Source organism: Elgaria multicarinata, chromosome 5 (assembly GCF_023053635.1).
Source record: "Elgaria multicarinata webbii isolate HBS135686 ecotype San Diego chromosome 5, rElgMul1.1.pri, whole genome shotgun sequence".
Taxonomy (NCBI): domain Eukaryota; kingdom Metazoa; phylum Chordata; class Lepidosauria; order Squamata; family Anguidae; genus Elgaria; species Elgaria multicarinata.
The window spans coordinates 69,147,507-69,173,462 of record NC_086175.1 but is presented as its reverse complement, the minus strand read 5'-3'; the positions used below and the strand labels follow the sequence as shown (position 1 = coordinate 69,173,462).

Below are 25,956 nucleotides of genomic sequence, written 5' to 3'. Positions count from 1 at the left end.
TTGAATGATGTGGAAAGGATGGGAAAATGCTCATAAACACCTCTAGTGAGTCTGATGCACAGCATCACCATTTTACTAGGGAAGCAGGGAAGAGAAGAGGCCCTCCACAGCCTAGGAAAGACTCCCATCCCAAGTAGACTCTGTGGCAATTCCTGTAGCCAAAGTTGCTCCTGCATGAAAAATAGTGAAGAACGCTGAGCTAAGGAATTGAGTCACTTTCAACAAATCCAAATTAATGCTTATCTGTACTGCTCTTTAAAATTTCTGGTAATAAGCCTTATGCAACTGTTCTAGTATTCCATCACTCTTACACAGTTCTTCTTAATGTTTTGCTCTGAGTGAAGAACTATTCCTTTTTGCTTATCCTAATGGTGACATTATGTGTGTCTCTGTGTATCCCCTTTTGTGTCTGTCTGCATTGTGATTTTACTATGTACATCTTTGGGTACTCTGAGCAAGTGTCTCAGAAGTTGTATGTGTTTTTGCGGTGGAAAGAGGGGCAATAGATCTGTGAGATAATTCCTACTGTTGGTCCATGTCTGCTTGTGTTCATTTTAAACGACTTTATTAATATTGTGTAGATGCTCGAGACTTGCTTCTAGTCTATTATGTATGTGTGTATGTGTGTAGGGCAGCATTTCCCAAACTGGTACCCTCCAGATGTTTTTGACTACAAAATTCCTTACCATTTACATGCTGGTTGGGGTTGATGGAAGTTGAAGTCCAAAACATCTGGAGAGCATCAGTTTGGGGAAGGCTGGGGTCAGGGCCGGTGCCAGACTATTTTGTGCCCTAGGCAGGTGAGCTGCTTTCACCCACCCACCCCCAGCGTCCCCACTCCACCCCAGCGTCCCTGGGCACGGGGCGCCATCTCGACCACCCAGCCAAAGCGAAGCCAGGATGCTGGGGTGGGGGGGTGGCCGGCCGGCTTCAGAAAGGCGCGCCCAGAAGCCGCTCTCCCAGAGCGGCTTCTGGCCAGGCGCGCCGTTCCGAAGCCGCCCGCCCACTCCCCCACCCCAGCATCCTGCTTTTGAAGCCAGTGCCCAGCCAGAAGCCGCTCCTGGCTTCGAAGCCAGGACACTGGGGTGAGGGGGCGGGCGGGCGGCTTCGGAACGGCGCACCCGGAAGCTGCCCTCTCAGAGCCGCTGTGGGAGAGTGGCTTCCGGGCGCACCTTTCGGCACTCCCCCTTACCTTGGTGCTCTAGGTGGCCGCCTGAGCTGCCTCTATGGCAGCCCCAGCCCTGGCTGGGGTAGCCACAGGGATTGTCCAAGACACTTTGCTGACCAAGGCAAAGAATAAGATGGCTCACCCACTAGTTCCTTGTACAAAAGCTGACCGGGCTGGCAGTTGAATCTATCTTCAACACCAGCTACGAGACTGCTTCCTCCAGTGCAGCTGAAGGCAGCAGGTTAGCTGAGGGGACACAGGGCAGGTCCTGTAGCCCACAGCTCTCTCCTCTAACACCTTGTTGCTACTTCCCAGCATCTACCCGCTGAGGCAAGTGCCTCACTCTGCCTAATGGTAACCCAACTCCGTGTAGCCACTTTCCACGTAGCCCAATCAAGATGGGGACGTTTTTACTGGAATCATCATTGACACGAGGACTATAGAGGGGTAGGTAGCCCCCCTGTTAGCAAAACCAAAAGAGCATCTCCTTAAACCAAAAGGCTTAACGGATGTCTTGGGGTTCAAGCTTGGGGAAGAGGGGCTCCAGTCCACCAAAGCTGCTTCTCTTTGCTTCGATTCGCTCCATGTTGGGGTTTCTCGCGGGCCGCGTCGCCGTGACTAAGGCAGCCTGGGGCGGGTGGCAAGGCTGCCCCGCGTGGGGGCGTTCCAGCGTGAGGCACTTCTACTCCGGCCGCCCTGAGAAGTGGGCAAGCGCGCGGGCGTGCTCTGCTGTGGGGAGATTAGAACTACGTTGCATGTGGGCGGGTGGCTGGGCACGCCGGCGGGGGCGACGGGGTGGGGCGGCCCCTCGTTCCTCCCCTCCCTTCGCGCGGAGTACGGGGGCAGCTCGCTCCTTGGGCGAGCCGTCCCCCCCCCCCCCGCTGCTGCTGAGCGGCGTGCCTGTGTGTGGGTGCCTTTAAATTGCTTTCGCGGGAGCTGCTGCCAGCTCAGTCTCATCTGTGATGTAAGAAGAGACTTTAGGTGTCTGCGCCGATCGCCTGACTTTTCCTGTCGCTTCTGCTGGGCTCCTTCTCTCTCCACTGCTGCCGTTCGGCTGGCTGTGCCGCCGCCGCCGCTGCTGCTGAGCGGCTTCCGCAGCCTGCCAGCCCGGAGTCGAGGCTGCCCTTCCTCTGTCCGCTGCCCAGCTTGAGCCGGCGGCGCGCGCTCCACTCCTCGCTCAGCCGCGGGGTGCGCAAGCATGGAGGAGGAGGAGTGCAGGGTGCTCTCCATCCAGAGCCATGTCGTGCGCGGCTACGTGGGCAACAAGGCGGCGACGTTCCCCCTGCAGGTAGGTGACAGAGCCGGGCGAAAGCCGGCCGAGGGACCCCAGCGAGCAGGTGGCGGCTGCCGCTCTTCCTTCCGCCTCTCCGGTCTTGCAGCGCTTATTGCTACGCGCAGCCCGGCCGGAGAAGCGCGCGGCGCTGAGGCGCTGCTGCTCGAGCTGTGCGGAGGGCGCCGCGGGCAGGCGAGTGAGCGACGCGTGCTCCGCCGTGTGTCACGCTCCTCCAGCGGCCTGGCTGCCCGCGCGAGAGGGGGCTGTCGGGTTTATGCGTGCAGAGATTTCCGTCCCCTTCCCGCTCTTCCACCGCTCCCCCTGCCGCCTCCCCCCCTCCCACACACACACTCCGAGCGAGGCATTTGCAAAGGCGATCTCGGACTTAAGGATGGATGCCCGGTTGCATTACGGTGAGGGACTAAATAAGGAGACGGCAAAGACAGAGCGCGTTCCTTGGTGGTAGTAGTGGTGCTAGTCATAGTGTCATACCCGCCCCGCGCCCAGCAGTATTTGTTGTATACCTTCAGGCAAGTTCCTTATCGCAGCAATGCCTGCCAAGCAGGGTGAGGATCAAAGAATGTGCCGGGCTGCGCTTAGAGCTTAGAATATGCCTTGTCAGATTCTAAGCTCTGGAGAACCTTAGAAAGAGCCGCTGGCCGAGTTGGTTGGCCATAATGACACTCTGCCACATCTTAACTTAAAATTTCAAAATATGTTTGAATTGGGGTACCTTTAAAGCAGGGGTGGAGAATGTGTGGCCCTCCAGATGTTGGACTGCAACTCCCAACAACCCTAGCCAATGGTAAGGGATGATGGGAGTTGCAGTCCAACAACATCTGGAGGGCCATACTTTCCCCATCCCTGCTTTAAACCGTTGTCAATGTTGATGATACAGCTCAGGGGAATGCAATGAATGAACTTTCGAAGACCCACAGCTTTAAAAATAAAGAATAAAGTATTTAAACATTTGAAATCTGTCTCTCTTCCTTCAGCTTACTGGTTTATCTTCTTTACACAAACTGGCCTAATCTAATCTAGTAGTTGTATTGTTGATTTTAATGGCACATTCAGTAAATTACATGGTGTAAAGGTTCTTGCAGGTTTAATGACTATCCCCAACAAGAGTGCAAAGTGTATGTTATTTTTGTTTGTTTTTGTTTTTTAATTTATGGGATGAGTACTGTAACTACTGAGCTTTATACAATTGTTTTAATTTAATAGAATTTAATTTGGAAAGACACCCTTTATTCCCTCCGGATTTATTTATTTATTCGGTTGTAAGATGCTGTCCTGCATGTTTTAGAATTTACCTCCATACCATTTTTCAAGTATTACATAATTATGTTTCCTAAAATAGATATGATTAAAACAATAATGTTTCTATGTGTGTCAATGTGATTTCCAAAGATTCAGAAAAGAATGGCCACTTTTTAATTATTTTTTGCACTGCACCAAGTATATTACATTGGCAGCCACAGAAGTTAATTAATAGGTAACCAGGCCTACAACCACTTATTTCCAAATCTATTAGTCTAGCTGCAAACACAGGTCAGTGAGACTTGAACATAGGGAACTCATGGTTAGATATTTGTATCAAACTTCTTGTATTATAAGAAAGGGCTTAAATTTTATTCATCTATATTTTCCAGTATATAAAATAATTATTTTAATATACTCCATAACTACGTATAAACTTATTCAGCAAGTGAAGCAAGCAAAGAATCCTAACTTTAAGGAAGATATTATGGAACCATAACTTCCATTTATTTCCTATGTTGAAGCCTTTAAAACTTTTGATCAAATCCAGTTTGATCAAGTACAGTTGTTTATATATTTTTCTGACCCATACACACACATGTACACAAAATAAGACACATTCACATGTGTTTTATATCCTGCATAAATTTTATATCCTGCATAAATTGCATTTTTATTCTTTCATTGACCCTGTTCAGATGACATGCTAAGCCATGGAAGTTAAGCATTTTGACATAATAATAATAATAATAATAATAATAATAATAATAATAATAATAAATATTACCCACCGTTTCCTTTGGCGGGGTAATAAATCGAGGTGGGGTACAACACAAATAAAAACACCATAAAATACATACAACTAATTCAAACGTTTAAAACCAGTGCGTCATTAAAAGCAGCACACCATTAAAAAAGGCATCTTATGGCTTAGCATGTTGTGTGAGCCATGACATAATGTGTCATGTGAACCATTCCTAACTGGTGGCTACGTAACATGCTCACTAACTATTTGCTGCAAAAGGATTAGTGGCCTAACCATGATTTAGCATATCATCTTAGTGTGTTCAGCCCCTACTTAGGCCATTTTACTGTAGATGTTTCATAAGCATATAGTTATTGACTTAAGAATTATAATTCCTGAATTATTTTTCTTTAGTGATCTGGATTTATTATTATGTATGTTCTCCTTTTTGTTGCCTTTATTTTTGTTAACTTTATGTCAAATTAAAATAAAATTTCTTATTAAAAAAAAGGGGGGGAAATAACTTTTTGGCGATAGTCAAAAAATACCATTTGGTCTCCAAGAAACCATAGCCTTTTCTCTAATTTTGCTACAGTAGACCAATAGAGCTACTTTCTAGAATTCATCTCATTTTGCTACAGCAGACCAATAGAGCTACTTTCTAGAATTCATCCAGGAACCTGATGACACGTTACCAGGAGAAAGTTACCATGGTGAAGATTAAGCCTTTATTAGCCACTGGGTAGGGATTAAATTTTATATCTTTAAGTATCCTAGAAATGCTATGAATGGCACAGTAATTCAGCTTCCTGGTTTGTATGTTTCCAAGTTGTGTCCTATATTTGCTGAACAAAAAAAGTTCTAAACATGCATTTACATCTTCACTTCTAACAATTTTTTTAAATGACTCAGGCATGGGAGGGAAAGATTATGTTAGGGAGGACCATGACTCAGCCGTAGATTATATGCTTTGCATGCAGAAGGTTGCAGGTTCAATCACTGGCATTTCTAACTTAAAAATTATCAGATAGTAGGTGATGAGAAAGACCTTTGCCAGGGACCTTAGAGAGCCACTATCAGTCAGAACAGAGACAATGCTGGACTAGATGGACAAATAGTATGAATCTGGTATAAGTCACCTTTCAGCTTTCCTATGGCGCTGGTCATTGTTGATGGCACTAGAAAACAACTCTTGGCATCATACTTGCAAGCATAGGGGATATGGTACCTATATTTCTGGTGGATGTGTAGGGATGAAGAGTGGAAATTATCTTTTCCTAGGAAGAGTCAGTTGTGGCGTGGGACAACTTGTAACTGGTCTGTGCACAACTTTCTCTGGCCTTCACTTTTCACCTACATTTGTAACTTGCCTAAGAAATTCAATGCAGCATGAGCTTACTAGTCACAATATATCCAACACTCCTTTTTGGTTTCCTATGTTAATCACGGTGATGCTTGAGCATATGAAAGAACAATATTTCCATGCAGCCTCTGGTGCTTTTACTTTAACCTAAGTAATTTTGGGACACATAGAAATAGGCCAGCTGAAACCAGTTTCATATACTGTAAACTTGAACACACTTACAAGTAAGTTCTACTGAATATAGTGGGATTGACTTGCAACTCTCTGAACGTCATACTTAATTTTCTTCAGATTGAGCTGTGTGAAACCTAGGAATTATATCATTTCTGTTTTGTTGCCAGAGTTAAGAGCCACTTAGCACTGGTCTATACATTGATCGGGTTTGCACAACACGCAAACCCACATGGGTTGTTTGTTGAACTGAGGGTTAGTGAGTTGTCTGAAGCTAAGATATTTTTGTTAACTATTATTATTATTATTTATTTATTTATTTATTTATATAGCACCATCAATGTAAATGGTGCTGTACAGAGTAAAACAATAAATAGTAAACCCTGCCGCATAGGCTTACATTCAAAATAAGCCATTCAGTGTGGCTTATTTTTCTTGAACAAGCCACCTTGAGAACCCATGGATAGGGTTTTGGACGATCACAGGAGTAAAAGAAGCTGTCATGGCGTCTCCCCCTGCCGCTACACATGCTGCTTGCAAAGCTGCAATTTGCATAATTCCTGCGATATAGTGCAGGTTGCCGTGTTGTCTGAACCTGCTGCGATGCATGATGGGGGTGGCTTCTTACCCACGCCACAACCCATAGCTTGTAGTAGAGACTGTGGCGTGGGTAAGAAGCCACCCCACCAAGCATCATGCTGGGTTTGGACAACACTACAACCTGTGTTGCATCTTGGGTAATTACGTAAATCACAATCGCACATGCGGGGTCGGGGGGAGAAGCCACAATGGCTTCTTTTACCCCCTTGATCATTCAAACGCAGAGCCGGTCTGTTCCTGGGTTGTTCAGGGTGGTTAACAAGCAACACTACAGAAAATGTTCTTGGTTCAGACAACATGCTAACCCATGGTTCATCAAACAACAACAATTCACAATCAATCACTGCATGTGGGTTAGCGTGTTGTTTGAACAGCACCATTGAGAGGTGCTGTACAGCTCTCCCCTGGAACTGTACTACTTCAGAAAGCAGGTGAAGGATTACATGAAGGAATGCTTCCTCCATGTCAAAAACTCTTTCTGTGGACAACTGGCATGTCAGGGAGGAAGGAAGGTCTTGAGTTGATACTTTCCTGATATGGCTTTACTGCCTGTGATTTGAGTATTGGCACTGATGTATTGCCAAATGAATATCAGCATGTTGTTAATTGTTTATGCATTTATTATTATTTAGCATGTTTTAAAGTAAATTGGAAGCAAGACACCTGTCAAGAAATACCAGGGCTATTAAAAGGTCGGCGAGTTAAAAGTTGCATTGTAAGGGAGAAAAGTCCACTTTGAAGCCATAAATTCATTGCATTGATTTGTCAGTGCAGAGAATGATAGCTATTCTTTTAGAGGATAAATGTGAAGATCTGTCATAAATTGTTGTGTCAATAGAAGTTGTAGTGAGATACTGTGAGTAGCATGCGCCGAAGGCACTCTGATCAACAATGGCAGCCCTGCTGTGTGTTCCTCACCATCTGAAATATGGTGGGTGGGAACACAAGACAGGGCCTTTTCATTTGTCGCAGCTAGCTGTGGAATGGCTCTTCACCAAACATGGAAGAGTTGCCCTTTTTTAACAGGCATTTTGCATTTGGGTTAAATTAATTCTGTATTATTTCGCTGTATTTATCTTTCAGGGGTTATTTTTTTGTTTTTTGTTTTGGGGGTTCATGTGCTATATTGTTTTACTTTATTTTATATCTAATTGTTGATATAGCCACCTTGAGGGTGTTTTGACTGAAAGGTGGTGTGAAAATATTTTAATAAATATACAAGTGGCAAAGTTAGCTCATTTATTTAAAATATGTATACCCCTATTCTACCAGGTTGAAGCTTGCCAGAGCAGCTAATGCATTTATTTATTTATTTATTTATTACATTTTTATACCGCCCAATAGCCGAAGCTCTCTGGGCGGTTCACAAAAATTAAAACCATCATAAAACAACCATTTAGCATCATTTAGCAACAGTACATGAAAATAGTCAAGAGGAAAATAGAGCAGAAATAAGGGTCAGATTAAAAACAGCACTTTATAAAACATAGCAACCAAAAGATTTTGGAAGAATAAAAGGTCTTTGCCTGGCACTGAAAACACATCAGACTAAATTCAAAGTGAGCCTCCCTGGGGAGACTAGATTCAGAGCATCATAACTGAAAAGGCCGTCTTGTGGGCCCATCCCTGCCTAACTTAGAAAAGTAGAATTGGATGAAGAAAGACCTCCAAGGAAGATCTTAATAACTCAGCAGGCTCAAGTAGTCTTTAAGGTAGACTAGTCCCAAGCTTTAAATGTTTAAGAACTGCATGAGAACTTCTAGTTATGATATACATCCTGTTGCTGAATTGTCAATGTCTCATAAAATGTAACTCTAATGGAGCTCGATAACATTTCTGTTGTGCTCATTGTAGTGAACACAAAGATATCAGAGAAGATATTATCACATTGGGCTGCACTGCAGGACACTTTGATTCCCTTTGATTGTTCCCCTTAGGCCAGAGCACATGGTAGAGCACATGCTTTGCATGCAGAATGACCCAGGTTTAATTACAGGCATCTTCAGTGTAAAGAATTAGGTACCAGATGAGGAGAGATGCCTTTACCTGAGGTCCTGAAGAGCCATTGCCTGTCAGAGGAGACAATACTGGGTTAAATGAATGAATATGCTGACCTACTATGTGGCAGCTTCTTATGTTCCAGTGTAATTGGATGTATGAAGACATCCTATGTAGCATCATGTCACCTCATGTTTGCTTATTTTAAACTTATTTGTAAAATACTATATGGAGTCAGATTGCACAACTGGAGAACGAGTTACCAGAAGAGATTAATTATCGTAATTATCATCATCATTTTTATAGCACATTACAAGCACTTTGAGTGCTTCAACATGCATTTATTTATTTTATTTTATTTATTTATTTATTACATTTTTATACCGCCCAATAGCCGAAGCTCTCTGGGCGGTTCACAAAAATTAAAATCATCATAAAACAACCAACAAGTTAAAAATACAAATACAAAATACAATATAAAAAGCACAACCAGGATAAAACCACGCAGCAAAATTGATATAAGGTTAAAATACAGAGTTAAAACAGTATAATTTAAATTTAAGTTAAAATTAAGTGTTAAAATACTGAGTGAATAAAAAGGTCTTCAGCTGGCGACGAAAGGAGTACAGTGTAGGCGCCAGGCGGACCTCTCTGCCCATGTTGTCCCTATATAGGGATATGAGGCCCTAGTAACTTGCCTGTGGCCACTTCGCAAGTTTGTGACTGAGGTCAGATTTCATCCAGGGAGTTCTCAGCTCACACTGTATCACACCAGTTCCTGTTTTCTAGAAACCTGCCCTTTCCCTTCAATTTAGTAGTCTGCACTATTAATAAAGCTCTTGTTTATAGAATGATAAAGGTCTTCATGGAGTGAGTTCTTGCAATATTTCACTTTCAGTGTCGGTGAAAGACAGTGATGCCCAGGCATCTTGACAGCCTTTTCCCTTGCCGTCTGGAGCAACAGGGCACAGAATAAGGGTAAAAGTAGTGATTCCTAAGCATTCTGCATACTTCATTAAGATCATGCTTCATTTGCCGTTTGTGAGGCAAGGTCCAGTTAAGTAGATTTTCAGAACCATTCTTATTATTGCTTAGAAACTACATGGCTTTAAAATCTGTTTTGGATATAGTGTCTCCATATTTGGGGAGAGAAGTTGTTTTTCTTTCCACCAGAGGATAATCATCATGCAAGTCAGTGCTAGAGCAGACGTCAGAGCATGCCAGTATATGCTCTGATGCAATGTAGAAGCTGTGAGGCTAATCTGTGCTCTGTAGTGGCAGCTGTTTCTGATGGCGGCGGTAAGTGGTCTTTCTGAACAGTGAAACCTCTGTAGGCTAAATTGCCCAGAATCAGAATTGAAAGATGCTTCAGCATTCTGACTCACGCTGACGTTTCACTCCTATTTATAGAAGAACATGAACGTTATTTTAAATATAAAAATGAACCGTAGTAAAGAGATTAAAAACAAACAAACCTGTAGTAAGGATGTGAGCAGCCCATGTTTGCATCCAAGTGAACAGAAAGTATACAATCAAATCAATGTATGTCATTGGCAAAGCTATTGCATACTTCAGAAATCAGATGCATAAAATTTAACTTACTACAAATTGATACATTTGTTTAATTGCCACATTAGAATAAAAGGCCTAATACACTAGTAATCTGATAATGACTTGATAGTTTTGAAGATAAATGAGATATTATGGCAGTACCAACTTTCAGAGGAGTAGCTATGTTAATCTGGTGTAGCAAAACCAATGAAGAGTCTTCTGGCACCAGCAGTGGCTGCTGACCTTCATCACCATTGCTTGTTTGCTTGCTCAGCCACGGGCTCTCTGGGTGAGTAAACAGGTGGTAGCAATGGTGGTGAGAAGGGGGAGCCACTGCCATCACCCATTTGTTTCTTTGCCTGCCGGTAAAAAGGAGGAGGAGGCAGCTGCCAATACAGGCTTTTGTTTTTCACTGTAATTTTGTACAGCTCTGTTAATGTTGGATGAAAATGCAGCTAACTTTAATTAAATCGAAAGCTAAATCTAATGAAATGGTCATGACTGAGATGTATTTTTCATTATGGTGCACTACCGCCTTGTAACAATAGAAAGCATTGCTGGATTCGGCCCTCTTGGGTTGTGCTTCCTGGGAGGAACTAAGAAGTGTTTGAGGGCAACACTCAGTGCTTCTGGCCTGAGGAGAGAGAGGCCACAGCCTAAGGGAGCTCAATGGAAAGGCTTTGTTTGAAGAAAACTTGTAAGTTTGTTTGAAGGTACAGTCTGTGTGAAAATGTGGGGTGCAGTATATCAGCTTTGAAACATGCCTAAGTCCAAGGGCAAAAGGTCTCCCCCCTTACCCCCATAAACATCTCCCCCCTCCATTATTTTAATTCCTGGGTGAAGCACTGCCCCACATATACCTGCACAAACTGCTACCCAAATAGATATAGGTGAAGCTAAGCAACAATGCTAAAACTCTTGTCACATTTTTAGTTGAGCTGATGTCAAAATCAATTGCTGTGAAACTGAAAGGAACCAATTGCTTTGTGCATCATCCACAGACAAAGAAGGCTTATTTGTTAAAGTTCCCTGTGGCCAAAATCTGCACACTGCAGGATGAAGGAAGTTGTTGTAGATGGTGCTGAAGAAAATACTTTACTGAACAACAAGAGGGAAAGAGAATGAGTCACTGAATGATACCAATGGGATTATTAGCCATTAGGGAAGAGATATAAAATAAATACTAGGTTAAAGTCTTAGTGTATAATTTATTTTTTAAAAATAGAATAAATGCTTTTGAATTTGGTTTAATTATTACAGCTGTCACTATCCACTTATCATACAGTTAGACCTCAAAAAATTAGGAGCCATTTGAAACCAAGTTCCTTTTGCCTCAGGAACAAAATTTAAGGCTGAAATCCAGTCAGCACTAACCAGTGCAATTTCAGTTGGAGAGAGTTAAGCATATGCTTTGCATGTTAGACAAATATTATGTCCAGGTCAGCTCATACAGTTTGCACCATGCAAATGAAATTACAAAGAAGGAAGGCAGGTTCTTCTTGTACACTGCCTATGTTTAGCAATCTACATATGAAATCTCTAGCAAGGAAGTATCAAACATTTTGAAGGCTGATTTATATATCTAGTAATTCCAGATGAGTACCTGTAGCAGGAAGACTGAGCCCTCAGAGGATGTTTCTATAAGATTGTACTGTTAGGCTGCATTCTTATACTAGAACAAATTTATAAAGCAGTCTATAACTGTCTTGATAACAATGCAGTGATTAGTAGAAGCCAGCATGGATTAATGTTGCCAGACTAATGCTGTTTTGAACAAATTATGAGATTAGTAGATTGTGGGAACATTGAGAATGAAATTTACTTGATTTCAGCAAATCATTTGACAACATTCCTTGTGATATTTTGGTTAGACGTGGATTAGATGATAATACCATCATGTGTATTCACACCATTTTGGAAAACAGTACTCAAGGAGTGTTCATTAGATGCTCCTTATCAAAACTGGAGGAAGATGGCATTGCCTCTTCCCCAGGCCCTACTCCACTTTTCCCCAAGCACTAATGTTTTGCTGGTTTGGGGGCTTTTGTGCAGTTTTTCCCCATTCTGAAAGGTTGAGATACCTCTCCTAAGGCTTAGTTACTGGCAGTAAGAGTTTTAAGTTAAAATAAGCTAGTATTTTCAGTTCCATCTGTAAAGGAGAACAGATAGATTGCACTGGGCAGAGGACAAATGGGTAATGTAGTTGGCTTGATATTAATATGTACAAATTCTAAATGACAAAGAACCTTTGCCAGGCCACCAGGTCAGAAGGGTAGTTCTAGAATAGTTCTATTTTAGTATTATTATGCACCAAATCTGACTAACACCTGGCTAAGGAAGGTCAGACACCCGTCAGCCATCTCTGAGGACAAAGGAGGTGTGAAACAAAGGTAATGGGCCTTGGCAACAAGAAGGAGGGGGGAAGGCAAAAGGTACATAGTTGTGAGAACCTGCCTGAAAGCTCCTGTTCTGGTCTTTTGGAAAAGGATGTGGAAAGAACCATGATGAGAGAGGCAAGGCCCAACCTGCAAGAAGGTAGTCACAGTTAAGATTTTATTGTTTTATATGTTACTGGGTTCTTTATGCTATACATGTTTTCAAGTTACTTTTAATTATTCTTCCCATGTATTTACCTTGCCTTTAGCCTTAATAAAGTCTTCTACTTCACAATCTGTGAACCCTTTTTCATCTTGGTTTGGGTCTGTGCTAAATCTGATGGTACAGGTCATGGAAAGACTTGTTCAACCTTTACACCATCCATTTTGCCTTTGTCCCACCACTGAATTGGGGTCCCGAGAGCTTCCCTGAAATGGAATTCAGCCCCCAGACTGAAAGCAGGGCCGGCACCAGACTATATTGCGCCGTAGGCAGGCGCGTTCTTAAGGCACCGCCCCCTCGCTCACTCACCGCCCCCTCCCTCACTCGCCTGCCCACCCGCTCGCTCGCTCACTGCTCCCCCCCGCCCACTCGCCCACCCGCCCACCCACTCGCCGCTCCGCCTACACCCTCGCTCAACGCTACCACTCCCCCCTTGCTCGCCCACTCACTGCCCGCTCCCTCCCGCTCCCGGCTTTGAAGCCAGGACGCTGGGGTTGGGGGGCGGAGCAGAGGCTTTGAAGCGGCGCGCCTGGAAGTGGCTTCCTGGCGCGCCGTACTGAAGCCTCCGCCTCCAACCCCAGCATCCTGGCTTCGAAGGAGCCAGGACGCTGGGGTTGGGCAGAGGCTGGGGCGGCGGCTTTGGAACAGCACACCCGGAAGCCGCTCTAGGAGAGCAGCTTCCAGGTACGCTGTTCGGTGCCCTCGTTTGCTTGGCGCTCTAGGCGGCCGCCTGAGTTGCCTCTATGGCAGCACCGGGCCTGACTGAAAGAGTTTCAAAAACCCTGACTTTAATGAAGAGGTGGAGGTGTTTGCCTTCTCTGGAGTTGTTGAAGCAGAAACTAGATAGCCATCTGTTCAAGATGGTCTAGTTTGGGATTAGGGGTTTCAGCTAGATGGCCTAAAAGGCCACCTCTGATTCTATGGTTCCATGACTCTGCTGTGAACTATATTTTCCAATGTTGTCCAGTGGATGGTGTGGATGGTATGGGTTAAAATGTGGACAATCTTTTTTGAAACTCCCATTCAGCCATGAAGCCCTTTGGCTAAACTTCTGTCTCTCAGATGAACCTATTCCATAGGTTTGTTGAAAGGATAAAGAAAGTTAAGAATTAAAAAGCCCTTAATACAGCCTTCCCCAACCTGGTGCCTTCCAGGTGTTTTATACTACAAGTTCTATCAGCCCCAGCCAGCTTGGCCAGTGCTCAGGGATGATGGGAGTTATAGTCAACATCTAACATCTGGAGGGTACCAGATTGGGGAAGGCTAGTATAAAAACAATAAAGTAAAAACAATAATTCTTTCAATTATGTAAGAATTGAAATATCTCCTCCAATTAGAGATTCCCAAACCTCCTTTTATTGTTGTTAGGACAGTGGAGTCAATTTCATCTGGTCTTGTTGAAGTATCTTGTTGCTCCTTAATCATATGTAAATAAATGAGGTTTTTCACTCAACAAAATAGTTATCTGTTTATTTGCTTTTTAATTCAAACCAAAACTTGTGACTGGAGTGTGACGTAATTGTTTTCTCACAGTTAGATACCTATAGTAACACATTACAGATTGCAATAGGAGGAACATCTGCTGCCTTGATAACTGCATAGTTGATTCAAATATGGGCTAGGAACATGCTCCCAGAATTCAGAAGTACAAATACATGCTAGTCCCGGACTTTGTTCCTGTCAGTACAGTACAACTATATTGTGACCTGCAATACAGAAGATTGCCTTATGAGATCTGTGCCCTTTTGTACTGAACTTCTAGGTATACATTTTACTTGTTTTCACACAGTGTAAACTAAATTAACTTTTTTCATTCATTCATTACATTTCTATGCCACCCGACAACCAAAGCTCTCTGGGCAGTTTACAAAGATTAAAAACCTTAAAAATATATTATAAAAAACATTTACATGCAAACATATAAACAAACAGCACACCCTAAGGCACACATATACCTAAAAATGATAAACAATCAACAGTAACGTTGGGGGGGGGGGAATTAAATCCATATCATTCAGTGTCTTATGCCCTGCTCCTCCCACCAGAAGAGACATTTTGAGGGGGGAGGGTTAGGAAGAGGTGGGTCAGGTTTCCTCGCCAGCCTGTGGATGCAGCCGCTATTCCTCCTTCACGCCTTTCCGGCTTGACAACTGGGGTTGGGGCAGTTGTTTCTCATCAGGAGGGTTGCTAATCTCTCAGCAGGCTGTCTGATTGCATGGAGCAGACTTCATTTTTAAAGCTTTGAGATCAAGGCTCAAAGTTTCTTTGCGGAAGGCAAGGGAGAAAAGGCTGGTCTCTTCAATGTATTTTCAAAATAAAAAATGGAAGTGCATACTTTCAAATATGGTTACCTAGGGAGGTTGTGGGCTCTCCCACACTAGAGGCCTTCAAGATGCAGCTGGACAAGCATCTGTCGGGGATGCTTTAGGGTGGATTCCTGCATTGAGCAGGGGGTTGGACTCGATGGCCTTGTAGACCCCTTCCAACTCTGCTATTCTATGATTCTATGATTCCCTAGGAGTTTCTAGAACATGGTAGTTCGCATGACATCGTGAACTCCACTTCCAGAGAGCTTGAGAGTAGGAACTTGAATCCTTTTTACTTTGAACAGCAGGCTCACAGTCTTAACACAAACTGATGTTTTTAAACGCATCATTTTAAAAGGATTTCGCTGTGCATCTTGTGGGAGGAGGACACACAGTTCAAGAAAAAGCAAGTCTGAAAACCCCCTTGGGCCCATGGAACTAGTTGTACAGTTCATTGAATACTGGCCATTGATTGTATTGGCCCTTTATCCTTTGTGTTCATGGCAAGTCATAGATTAAAACACCATAAAGTTCATTTGGGCCATATCTCCTGCTTTCTCTTAACAATATAAAGTTAAACAAATTCCTGTTGAGTGTTAAATTTGGACTGCTGCTTTGGACAAATGTGACCTTTTCAAGGTCATAATAGAATACATGAATCAGCACTCTTTCCACTATTAAGCTCTGAAATGGCTGGCTCAATACCTTTTCCCAGTGTGATGCATTATTGTTGCTTTGTTTCTTATCTGTAAGACAATTGGCTATCCACTGTAATGTGTTATTACCCAGGCAATATATCTCCAAAATCTTAATGAGTTTTTGGTGCTTCACTATAGTCTTTCAAATACAGCTAAACCGTATAGCCCCACTATATCAGCTTGATGTGCTGTGTTAAATAATAAGAGAACAGTGATGCCAACTTGGGTAGGATCAATGTGTGATTGGTTGACCTATGCTGGCCATTATGTTCTGCATGGCAGATACTCTGGCTTCTAAAGCAGGTTTTATCTGAGAGGAATGCAGTTTAAGAAGTGTGTAAAGTGTTGTCCGACTTATTCTTCTATCCTCGCTAGCAGGATTTCCCAAAATGAGCCATACCTCCCCAAATACTGCTTTCCCGCTACTTTCCCTCCATAGCGTAACCCATAACTACCCAAAGCAGATGCACAAGGGGCTCATGCTTCTAATTTTCATGCTTCCTCTGTAACATCTGAAAGGAAACACATACAAGGGAGAAGCAGAAAATCAAGATTCAAATACAGCTTGCACATTTCCTCTGGGCAAGTTTGTTCTCAATTGATACAGATCAGAAGTCCTGGCTAGTCAAATTCTGCTCTCCTGTGAACTTGCACAACCTCTTTGAAAGCAATCCAAGTTCAACAGAGGACAGGAATTTGGCTCTTTGCTTAAAGCAAGATGTAATGCCCACCACTGTGCGGGTGGGTCTTACTAAAACAGGGTTGGGAAGTAGATCCTGTGTAAGTATATTATACTTGATATCCTTCTTGCTAAAAGGATATGTTTCCCTTGTCCTGGGTGGAGCAGTGTTCTTTTTAAAACTATTTCAAAACCAATTAATTCTTTTTACTCTTATTCTTTGCCTCCATTTGTTGTACTACACAGTCTTGTAACACAGACTGGGAACAACTTGTACCTAAGATTAATTGCTGCAGATTAAAAGGAAGAAAAATGTGGCAGTGTTTAATTTGTATGCAGATATCATTAGTGTTTAGTGGGTTACAACAATGGCCAGCATAAGAGAATTGTCCCAGTGACTTATTTTGATTAAGATATATTCAGTGCAGAGTTGGGATTTAATTTTTAAGGAGTTTTTAAAACACTTTTTGCTTTGGGTTGTATTCTAAGTGTCAAGTGTTTTAAGTTTAGAATGTACCATGCAAGATTGATACAGGTGTCTTCTGGGTTCTTCCCCAATCCCTACCAGTGTTGGGCATACAACGGAAAAAAAAGTGTTAATGGATGGGGGAAACCCTCTTTCTGCCTTTTTTCTTTTCTTTTTTAATACCTTCAGGGTGGTACGTGGACAGTGTCCTGATTGGGATTTAATTTTGCTCTCAGCTTTTAAAAATTTTCTAGTTCTGCCTCAATGCAGAGGACTGAAGAGTTTTATTTTTCATACATTTTAAATGAATTAATTTGCATATGAGCAATCATAATCCCCCACCCGTCAGGGTGGTAAGTATAGCTGGTTGTGGAGCAATGATATATAGAAGAAAGAAATACTGTCTGTGTAGATGTGTGACTCAATAAAGAATCTAACAACCTCATTAATCCTACTTGACAGTCACTAGAAATCTGAAAAAAGGACCATTTCAGATACTGAGATATGCAGCTTAATAAGAAAGAAATCATCCTATATCTAAAATAATTGTTTTTTTAAAGCATCATAACTTTCCAATGGTCTAGGTGCATATTACTATAAAATACTAATATTTCAAGAAAACCCTTCCTGCCTGCAGGGCAACATTTATCCATTGTACAATGATTTCTGCAAAAATAGACATGCAGAAAGCCAGAAAGAGAACTGTGTCTAATTGGATTCTGCAGTTTCTGTCTGGAAAATAGAAAAAGGGGATTAATTCTATACACATTTAGACAGAAAAAAGTCCTACAACTCCCAGCATGCCTGGCTGGTGAATGCTGGGAGTTGTAGGACTTTTTCTGTCAAAACATTCATAGGATTGCAAGGAAAGCTGCTATCCCGATACCCTAAAGGCAGGCATAGTTGTGTAAATTCATCTCTTAAATTCATCTATTAATGTGGCGACATCTGTTGGAGCACTTTTTAGAACTTTGGGATGCTCTCATAGAGGAACTGTGTCATAATCCTACAATGCAGCTTTCAAGCAATCAAATGTTACTCTGTTTTACAATTTTCCATTTCCATTAAGGGGCCAAGCAGCTGAGAGTAACACATGCAGTGGATTTAAAAAAGAAGTTATTAATTTGATCTGACTGGCCATTTTTGGTGTATGAGTTTTGCTCCATAGCTTTGCTCTGACTGACTATAGAGCAGTAAATAGCAGGTATAGTCTGTCAAAAGTGCACCAATATTCTTAATTTGCTCGTCCTCCCCAAAGATGGCAATGCAGGGATAACGCTTACTTTATATTTTTAAGTCATCCTGGGTATAGAGTTGACTAGTTACAAATAACAATACTGGAAATTTAACAATACTTGGTTTGTATAGCACCTGGAAGTGCTTTTCACTCCTGCCACAGGTTTGGGGTGTGGGTCTGGATCCTGGTTTATATGAAATTGGACTCCTGTTTAGGCTTGCGTTTTAGCTACAAGCTTTTTGGATTGCATTCAGACACTGATATATAAGGCAATTTAAACCTGCTGTTGTACAACCAGTAAATGCTGTGGCTTAGTTGTTTGGCTATCTGTATCTATTAGAAATTGCAGTAAAGCCTTCTTTTTTCTAATGACTATTTAATGCAAATAATAATTCAGTGCAAAGTAGACATTTTTCCCTTGATGGTGACATCTTGTCTTTATGATGAAGATTGAATTCAATTTGCTACTATGGAAATATTTTGTCTTTTAGGATTTTTTAGAGTGAACTCTGTAATTATTTCCCCACTACTTTCTGCATCTCTACTTCAAGTTGAAGATGTTGATATATAGACTGGATGACTTCCTAATAGCCACTAAAATATATATCTTACTTGAAATTATATGAAGCACACACTTGCTTTACTGCTTGGAGCACATTGACTTCAAAAGTGCATAAAGTTGTGAGTGTGTAGTGTGTGATAGGTGAAACGTTCAGTGCTTGGCTAAAGGGCATGCATCACATTGCAAGGTAATCAGTAGTGATTTTGATGTGGCCTTAAAGTACTGCTTGCTTTAGTGAACCGTGACAAATGATTACCAGCTTGACTTCTTTCTTCTTCAATTAAACTGTGAGAAATTACCATATGGATCCAGTTTCATAATTATTTGGTCATTCCATTCAGGCTTTTAGCTGACTTGCATTATTATAATTGCTCACAATTAGAGGTCACAAGCAGAGAAGTTATATTAATGTTGAAAACACATGGAACTTTAAAACATGATTAATAGCAATTTGTAAAATTACAATAGTACAATTAAAATATCAGTTGAGAAAGCTGATCTAGAGAAAGCTCGTTAACATGACTAACTTTCTCTGGATTGTGGCCTTTGTGTATAATCTACATCCCTTGTTTCTCACACACATGGTTGGGAATGGTTATTAGGAGAGCAATGACAAATCTTGATAAAATAGTTAAGAGCAGAGACAGCACACTGATAACAAAGGTCCGCATAGTTAAAGCAATGATATTCCCCGTAGTAACCTATGGCTGCGAGAGCTGGACCATAAGGAAAGCTGAGCGAAGGAAGATAGATGCTTTTGAACTGTGGTGTTGGAGGAAAATTCTGAGAGTGCCGTGGACTGCAAGAAGATCAAACCAGTCCATACTCCAGGAAATGAAGCCAGACTGCTCACTTGAGGGAATGGTATTAAAGGCAAAACTGAAGTACTTTGGCCACGTAATGAGAAGACAGGATACCCTGGAGAAGAGGCTGATGCTAGGGAAAGTGGAAGGCAAAAGGAAGAGGGGCCGACCAAGGGCAAGATGGATGGATGATATTCTGGAGGTGACAGACTTGACCTTGGGGAAGCTGGGGGTGGCGACAGCCGACAGAAAGCTCTGGCGTGGGCTGGTCCATGAAGTCACGAAGAGTCGGAAACGACTGAACGAACAAACAACAACAAAAAAACATGAGGAGCTACTCCTATGGAGAAGCACTTCTTGGGATCGTTCCTGTGGCTGAGGGAAAGCGCTAGCTCACCCTAAATGGGTAGCTTAGTATTAGTTGATTCAATCTTTGAAACTGGAACTTTATCTAAATGATGTTGTTGTTGTTTATAACACAAATTACAACAACAATGCATTTATATCCCACTCTTCTATTAAAAATACCCAGAGCAGTATGCAAGATAGCCTGGAGCTGGTGCAGCTAAATCCCTCCCCCCACACACATTGGTTTCAGGAGGGGCAGGATTTCAAAAAACTAAGATCCGCCAGCTAAGCTGCCCCCACACCTCCTGCCCTGGTTGGTGTGAGCTGACGGGCTTTGGAAGTGACAGAGAACCTGCCTCTTCGGTCCTCCCACAACCCGTTAGGATTGCTCTCCTAAAATACAATAATAGCTAGCAGTCAAATCAAATAGCAGCACACAATTAAAAACAACATTTGGTAGCAAAAGTAAGAAAAACCAGAATTACAGCAGCAGATAAAACTACCTATGTGCAGATATGAGCAGATAAAATCAGAATCACTGTTCATTAACTGCATGTTATATTAATGATGTGATTAGGAATCATGTTTAATTTTTAAAAATGAAATATCAGGCATGGGGGATGCAATTGTCCGCAGGAATGTAGCATATGGGGAGGACAAGTTTAAGTCTCTCTCGCCCAGCTGCAGTATCTGTGTAAATCCCCTCTCCCACGTGGCAATTAGGGAGAATGCTCCAATGGGAGTTTTCTCCCTAAGGCTAATACTGCTTGGGTGAGGGAGGGATTTTCACGGTAACCACAGCTGGATCGGGAATTCTTAAACCTCTCCTCTCTACATGTGGCATTCCTGAAGACAATTGCACCCATCTGATACTTTAAAAAAAAACTGTGACAGAATTTCTTATCACGTTATTATTAATTTTTAAATGTAGTTAGCCTGTGGCCCTCCAGATGTTTTGGCCTATAACTCCCATGAGACCTAGCCACCATAGTTAATGTTGAGGTTGTGGGCCAAACGATGACCCAGAGGGCTACCGCTTTTGGGAGCCCAGCCTTTACCACCAGCGAGGAGAAGCAGACGGCTCTTAGGAGAAGTAGGCAGCTACGGGGTATTCGCGGAACATGAGGCAACTCATCCAGGGATTTGTGGTGGTCTGGATCATGTGGATGGGCGATCGTGCTGGAGGCAGAGGTGGCAAGGCCACAAGTGCCTGCTGTTCCTGGCCCCCTGTAAGTTTGTCCCTCCCTAGCAGTGCATGCTGGGAGTTGTAGGGTCTTTCCGCGCTTTGTACTAGGGCTGTGCACTAAATGGCAGATTCGTCATAAAATGCCTGCCGAAGCTTCGGAAATCCAAAGCCGAAGCTTGCACAGCCCTAGCACCTGCCACATTCATACAGTTGACTTTGTGAGAGCCAATCAGGGGAGTGCTATGTGGGCTCTGAGACAGTTTGTATCTTAAAGCTAGTAGAAGTTTAGCTGTTTCATTGATTTTGTGTGCCAGATTCTTAAAACTCGTTTGCTTCCCTAGGGGATGGAAGAGACATTCTACATTACATTCTGCTGCTATTTTCTGAGTGGGTGTGCGCAGGAAACTTATTTCTGGCACAAACCAGTCCTGTGACTTTCATTTACATGAAGGGGTTACCCTGTCATACCAAGGAAAAGACAATGCCCCACCAGTGCACGGCGTAACTGGCAAAAGCTTCAATTAACCTGCCAGCAAATTGCCTGAAAATGGATCATACACAATTATTTCTGCATGATTACAATTGTGTCCCTATGACTCATTGTTCTGTATATAGTAGATTTTCCTTTGAGGAGATTATTTTATTCCTACCAAAGGGGATTTGAGAGCAAATGTATTAAATGTCAGATTTTTCTGTCATATTTGCAATGTTAAGACTTTCTTTTGCAGTGGTTGAAAAGATAGCATATTTCTTGTAATTTCTGTTGCTGCTGTTTAAACAGTCACATTTAAGAAGTAGAGGTGATTTTAACTTCTTTCCTCTATACTATAGACATATCCCTCATCGCACCTTAAGTGTGGTTGTTTTCAGTTATATTTCTTTTCCTATGTGCCATCATAGTTCTGTGTAATCCAGAATCCAGACATTAGAAAGTTACTCTTGCAAAATCTTAATATTGGCTCTAAACAATATTCCTTCGTTGTTCACAAAGTAGTTCTCTTTTGAGGCCCTCAGGATCCTGAGAATTGCATGCTCCCTTTTTCTCTCTTCCTTCCCTTAAATTACAGCTGCAGTACTGTCTTCTTAGGGAAGACAAAGCATATTGTTTTTGCTGGCATTTAATTATTTTCTTTCAAATATGAAACTATTGACTATTTTAGTTTATTTGTCAATCTGTTTATCATCCCTTTGTTTTGCTTTCAACAGAAGCATGTTATTGTAGCTTGGTTTTGTTTAGTTACCTATTGGTATTATCAATATACTAGATATATGGTGGCCCATAAAAATATATTGGTACCCTTGAATGACATGGGGAAATTCCATATATAATTACTGTTCTTTTTTGCAGGTTTTGGGCTTTGAAATAGATACTGTGAACTCTGTCCAGTTTTCAAATCATACAGGTAAGTGCATGTCTCTGTCTCTGTCTGTCTGTCTCTCTCTCTATATATATAGTACTGTGCAAAAGTCTTAGGCCACCCAAGAAAATTATGTTTAAAGTTATTTATCTGGGCATTAGGTGTTTATTTGCTCAGAAAAACACTATATAACATTAGAATAAACTTCAATACAATTAAAAAATAACAAGAATTCCTCGTGTTTTCCAAGAAGTTATTGATGTCTTGTGAGATGGCTAAAAGAACATAAGTTTGTTTTCCAAACCTCTCCTCAAGGCATCCCAGCCATTCCATGTACACTTTCATTCCATGTACTGTATTTGTTAAATTCCAGTACTAGCACACCAGATTCAGCTTAATGAGGTACTGATTAGCTGAACCAGGTGTGCTGGTGGTAGAATACAGTGGCTAAGGTTTGGAAATGGCTAAGCTAACACAGTTTGACAGACATAAAAGCATAGTTTTGCATCAACAAGGCAATTTTCAGCAACCACCTAACCAGTTTTTCCAGATATGTTATTCAAACTGTTACAAAGAAATTTGAAGAAACTGGGCAAGTTGAAGACAGAAATTGCAGTGGAAGACCCAAAAGCTGTCTGAATCTGATGAATAGTACTTAAATGCCACTACCTTGAGGGATAGAAGGAAATCTGGCAGAGTCATGTGGCATACATGCTTCGACCGTGAGAAGAAGTCTTACAAGAAATGGAAGAGATTGCAATATGCAAAAGATCATAAAGCATGGAGTGACAACCCGTGGCAGAAAATTTTATGGAGCAATGAGTCAAAATTTGAAGTCTTTGGTTCACAAAGATGCCAATATGTCAGAAGAAGAGTTGGCGAGAAGTACATTGATGCCTGTTTGCAGCCTTCTGTGAAACACGGTAGTGGTTCTGTCATGGTCTGGGGGTGCATTTCAGCCGACGGTGTAGGGGATCTGAAGGAGATCTACACTACTGCTTTACATATTACACATTCCATATGCTGCTTTCATTGTGTTATTTCCAGCTTTTTATTCCACATTACCCAAAATACTGCAACAAATGCCATTGTGTGTCCTACAAGATATAAATGCGAAAGAGGGATATAGCATTACCATGATGGGATTGTAATGATTTGGCACAAGGTGTAGATCTGTGCCTGGTCAAAATCAATGGAATCATGAATACTGAGAAATACAAACAGATCTTGATTCATCATGCTGTACCTTCAGGAAAATGACTGGATGGGGGGAAAACACCTTTACCTTTCAGCCCCGATGTCAACATAACTGAAGCTGTGTGTGATTGCTTGGACATAGAAATCAACAAAAAGCAAACAAAGTCAAAAGCAGAGATATGGCAAATCCTACAAGAAGCTTGGAAGAATTTACCACAGGACTACTTGAAAAAATTACACAACAGTCTACCAAAGTGAATTGCTTCAGTTTTGCATTCTAAGGGAAGCCATACAAAATACTGAGTTGTTTTAAAAACAGAAGTTTTTGTCACTTTTCATTGTATTAATGTTTCTTTGTGTTTACTTCAATGTTATATAGTGTTTTTTCAAACAAACACTTTCTACTCAGATAAATGGCTTCAATTTCCATTTTTCAGAATGGCCTACAACTTTTGCACATATCTCTTGAAATACTATCCTAAATAAATCTTATGAAACACTTACTTTCTTTATGGGTATTAAGAGGAGTAAGCTCTCAATGATGTGATATCATAAGAACTATGAACTGCTCTGCTGGATCATACCTTGGATACATAGAATTGTAGAGTTAGAAGGTACATTAATTCATTTGAGGTCATCTAGTCCAACCCCTGTTTAATGCAGGCTCTACAATGTCAGGTGCCTAGTTCTTCTACAGCATCCCTGACAGATGGCTGTCCAGCCTGTGCTACAATACCTCCAGGGATGGAGAGCCACCACTTCCTGAGGTAGTCTGTTCTATTGTTGAACAGCTCATACCATTAGGATATTTCTCCTAATGTTTGTCTGAAATCTGCTTCCCTGCAATTTACACCCATTGGTTCTGATCCTGCCCTCTGGAGCACTGGAGAACAACTCTATTCCATGTTCTGCATGGCAGAACTTCAAATATTTGAAGGCTGCTATCATGTCTCCCCTTAATCTTCTCTTCTCAGGCTAAACATACTGAGCTCTTTTAACAGTTCTTCATAAGACGTGGTTTTCAACCCCCCTCACCTTGGTCATTAGCCTTAGTCATTACCCTGCTCCTATTGTCATGTGGCTTCTTCTGGTTTGCCACATGCTCAGGGCAAATGTCTGCAGCGAGGAGCCTGCTGTGTCCATATAGGCTCCCCGCATGATTCAGAAACCTGTGTGATTGGGGTACTAAATAGTGCAAGGAGCTTACATGAATGCACCTGGTATCCTGCTGGAGATATTTGTCCTGAACACATGAGGAACCAAACCAGAAGCAGTCAATTGGCACTAATAGTGGCTTTGCAAAAAAACAATATTGGGAGGGAAGTGGCTGGCGGGGTGAAGGTTGTTAAACCTCCCCTCTTTGCACATCATATTCCCAATCTGGATCTGGGAAGCATGTACTTACTTTAGAATAAACAAAAACAAGTTGGAGAGGTGCATGCCACATAATGCTGCATAAAGTGTACTTTGACCCACAGACTTCACATTTTTTAAAACTTCTTCATTGTCTTATCCAGCCTTTTAGCTCATCTGACATGGATTCTGATCTGAGCTGAATTTTTATTTAGTAAACCAAGATAGCAATAAAAATGAAGAACCCAGAAATATAGTGGAAAACTTTTTATGTACTCTAGATCATTTTACTGTGTTCTTATGTTGTAATATTTTCAGAGTTAAATATAATGTGGAATTAGATGTGGGAATTCATAGAACCTGCTCAAATAATTTTGTCATTTTCAGGGTTTATTCAGCTTTGTCTTCAAAATTAGGGATGTGCCAAATGACCAGCTTATATCTAGATGCTTACGTACTTAAATTTATATTTATAATTACTTATAACATTTGCATCTTGCTCTTCCTCCAAAGAGCACGAGCCAGCATGTGGAGGAATCCTATTTTATCCCCGCAAGAACTCTGATAGGTTAGGTTGATAGAGGCTTCCCCAAGGCCACCCAGCGGCACACTGAAACTGATCTGTCACTGTAAGCAGCTGTTTATACATAAATATTACAGTATATTCAAAGAAATCAGTTCATTGATGCTCACTTCTTTCTTTTACTTTTAAACTTGATATTGGCAAAAATAAAATAAAAACGCCTATTAAAATGCCATCTGACACCCGTTCCCCCCCTCCCTGTTCTTAAATTAATGGAAGATGTTGCTGTACTGTTTGTGATGCTCAAGAAAATGTTCCTTTTAATCCTCCTGATATACAGCAGCATTCCAATCTGAAGCCCCCAGGGAGCTCCATTTGCTAAGTTGCCTTGTAAGGAGTATTTACTGTATGATTAGAGTGAGTGAGTCACCTCCAAACGACATTGCGCTTCACGCACGAATAAAAGGAGCTGTCACACAGCCTACGTAGATGCTCTTTTTTATATATAAAACG

General features: G+C 41.8%; 1 protein-coding gene across 1 annotated transcript in view; it reads left to right on the top strand.

The window, feature by feature from the left end:
• Positions 1-2,325: 2,325 nt before the first annotated feature.
• PDXK (pyridoxal kinase) overlaps positions 2,326-25,956 on the top strand; it is a 65,517-nt gene continuing 41,886 nt past the window's right edge. Inside the window, exons 1-2 of the mRNA XM_063126572.1 lie at positions 2,326-2,456; positions 22,361-22,415. Of these exons, the coding sequence (XP_062982642.1) occupies positions 2,367-2,456; positions 22,361-22,415 (145 nt within the window). The 5' untranslated portion in view covers positions 2,326-2,366. The remainder of the gene's footprint in view (positions 2,457-22,360; positions 22,416-25,956) is intronic.